At 41.6% G+C, this 2901-nt stretch overlaps 1 protein-coding gene across 2 annotated transcripts in view; it reads left to right on the top strand.

The window, feature by feature from the left end:
- Positions 1-1076: 1076 nt before the first annotated feature.
- The window catches only part of LOC108750786, a 140670-nt gene continuing 138845 nt past the window's right edge, over positions 1077-2901 (top strand). The window contains exons 1-2 of one of the 2 annotated variants that reach the window (XM_018490522.1): positions 1077-1363; positions 2046-2697. In XM_018490522.1, coding sequence (XP_018346024.1) covers positions 1077-1363; positions 2046-2697 — 939 coding nt within the window. Of the gene's footprint in view, positions 1364-2018; positions 2698-2901 lie in introns of both variants that reach the window. The other variant, XM_018490521.1, reaches the window with a different exon arrangement.

Below are 2901 nucleotides of genomic sequence, written 5' to 3'. Positions count from 1 at the left end.
GTACTTGTATTTTGTTATACAACATGCTTTCCTATTCCTCTACACTCACGAAATAATCACTAAATCTTTTGCACGTCCTACAGTAATTATTTTATACAGATTATAATTTATGATGGTGCTACTTAACACAGTGACAAATCGATTCAACTCACAATAATTTCATTAATATCAAGTAAGAAACTGAAATCGTAACACTATATTAATATAACATGAAGGCATGTAACAGAGTAGTTGCGGGAAAATTACCTCCACTCTTTCTATTTTTTCTGACTTCTGCGGCATAAATCCCAGCGCGGCGTATTTGCCAGAGTTACCCTATATCAATTACATTGTGAGCTTTAGAACACATAGTTACATTTATACACGGCACGTAGAAGTGAAATATATCTATGATTGGTACGTCAAATGTAGTTACGAGGAATTGGTTATGAGTTTCCATGTTTCAGAAACTCTAAACCAGACAAGGGAAAATTAGAGGGGAAATTTCGACGTTGTATCATGTTTATACGAAATTCTACACTACCGAAAGAGATTCAGAATCATATATGTAATATCTATGAATATTTCGTCACGTAATTCTTAGTAAATCTTTTCTTTCTGTATCTCTTCACCAATCTTACAAAAAGTCCGCAATGATGGCATTAAATTACTTTGTTTGCGAACTACAACAGCGAAACTAACTTTCAGTGTACTCAAGTCTACTCAACAAATTGTTCCTACCTAAAGAAGATACATAAGAAGACAGACGCTGGAGCATTACGTTGATCGTCACCGTTCGTTGATCATTTCCAGCGATTAGCAGCCAAAGAAGTTTTTTCGAACGCATAAAAAGGCGAGAGGGATGAAGGACTGGCCTTGAAGAGCTGGTCGGGCCTGCAAGGCCTACCGGAGGAGAAGAAACGAGAGGAACCGACCACCGGGAGGGTCGTCACCCCTTCCTAAAAAAAGGGGTCGAGGCCTGGCACCAGGTCAAAAGCTCGGTCACAATAGGTTGCCTGCAAAGCGTTGGTTCTAGGGGGTCGGAGGCGGAGGAGGAGGGTGGTGGCGTCGGGGGCAGCGAGGGAGGCGGCACGAGTATGTGCTGCGTCCTTCAAGGTGCCGAGAGAGTGTTCCCCTCCGTTGGGAACGGGGGGAAACACGGAACGGGAGTGGGAAGCGGCAAGGGCGCCGGTGATACCCCCGTGGGCGCCCAGGATCTACCCCTCGAGTCGCTCTGGGCAGCCGGCTTGGACGAGGGGATGGGGTTTCCGCAGAGATGTTCCTATGCGAATCAACATACCACTCTCGCCGCATCTTCTTCTACGAGCCACACATCTCCCGCGAACCCCGACGAGCTCTGGAGAGAGAGAAACTTCCCTCATAGGTATATATCATTTGTAAAATTCATTAATGAAGGTTTAAAACTTTTACTGATTTTTTTAAAATATATTAAGAAGAAAACAACTTGATCAACTTTGTCGTTAATATATCAAAAGTACTTTTTCAAATCGAATTATGAATTCTTTATTTTTATTTATTTTTATGTTCAATTTGTCTCAATATTAAGAAACTTTTAGTTTTGAAAAAACTTCATGGAAGTTGAGGCATATTACAAGTAGAATTAAAAAAACTTGGAAATTTGTGCAAATAATTTCATTTTCCAATTTTTATTAGAACCTAACTGTCAATCGTTTATCGAAAAAAATTTCGGAAACTATATTGCAGTTTGTCATATTTTTCAAACGCCATGAAAATGATCTAAATATACCTATTACATGCTTACTATGCATTTTTGTATTAATTTCGTTTACGATCAATTCTTTTAATCTGACAAAAAAGTTTAATTTTCTATATAAATTCAAAGTCTAATTAAACTCTCTTCTAAAAGAAGATTATCACTTAACTCTTAAAATTTCATTACATTTGTTGTTTCTCTCAAATAACAATTAGAACAAAATCAAGTATACACTTATTGCGTTTTTGAAAATACAAAAATTCACCTCCCCGCTGCCCAACATCCTACTGTATCAATACAATAGCGGCTATAGAAAGGCTCGCTCGCGCAGAACGCCTACGACCTCCACGGGAATCGGTTCCTCGATTACGGATGAGATATGGACGTCGGCGAACGAGCGGCGATTCTGCCGCACCTCGACCACCTCGACTGGCATCGGGTCGTCCCTGAACTTACACGAGAACAATCGCTCGTTGGAGTCACGCGACGGCGATTTCTACTCCACGGATATCGAGGATTCGAAGGACACATCTTACCGGAGATTCTACCCGACCACACCGACCACTTCCGGTTTGGGTTCATCCTCGGATCGTCAATCCGTGGAAACGCAGTGTGGTTCCAGAGATTTACCGGATCATCTCTGGGCAGCCGCGATGGAAGATGGTTTCTCGCGCTTCAATGCCATGAAGTCGCTGCAGACAATCACGCGGCAGCCTCGTCCAAATCACGACTGGGTGAAGACCGAGCGTATCTCCAGGTTCACCAAGCATCGTACCATCAGTCAATCACCACAACACGAGCAGGAAATCTGGACGTCCAAGTTGAACGAGAGTGCAGTAGTCTCCGGTTATGCCACGCAACGGAATCTTGGTCCACATAAATGTCACCATCAAGCACGCAGGAGCTTCTCCACGTCGATCGTTGCGGATCTTGCCGTCACACCAGATGGATCTCAACAGAGCCTTGGCAGTGGCGAGTTCTTGGTGAGTTTTGGTGTTATTTCGATGTTGTGTCCTGTGATAATTGTTTAATGTATTTTCTTATCTATTGTTTAGCGATAAAATTTTTTAAAAATGACAAATATCTTTAGGTTTCTAGACGCTAAGCGGAAATTAAATTTACGCACATAACTCTTCTAATGCAAATATCCTTTCAAATATTATCTGTATTATCTCTATTTTGAGATT

The sequence above is a fragment of the Trachymyrmex septentrionalis genome, unplaced genomic scaffold (assembly GCF_001594115.1).
Source record: "Trachymyrmex septentrionalis isolate Tsep2-gDNA-1 unplaced genomic scaffold, Tsep1.0 scaffold37, whole genome shotgun sequence".
Classification (NCBI taxonomy): Eukaryota; Metazoa; Arthropoda; class Insecta; order Hymenoptera; family Formicidae; genus Trachymyrmex; species Trachymyrmex septentrionalis.
This window is presented reverse-complemented; position numbering and strand designations above follow the sequence as displayed.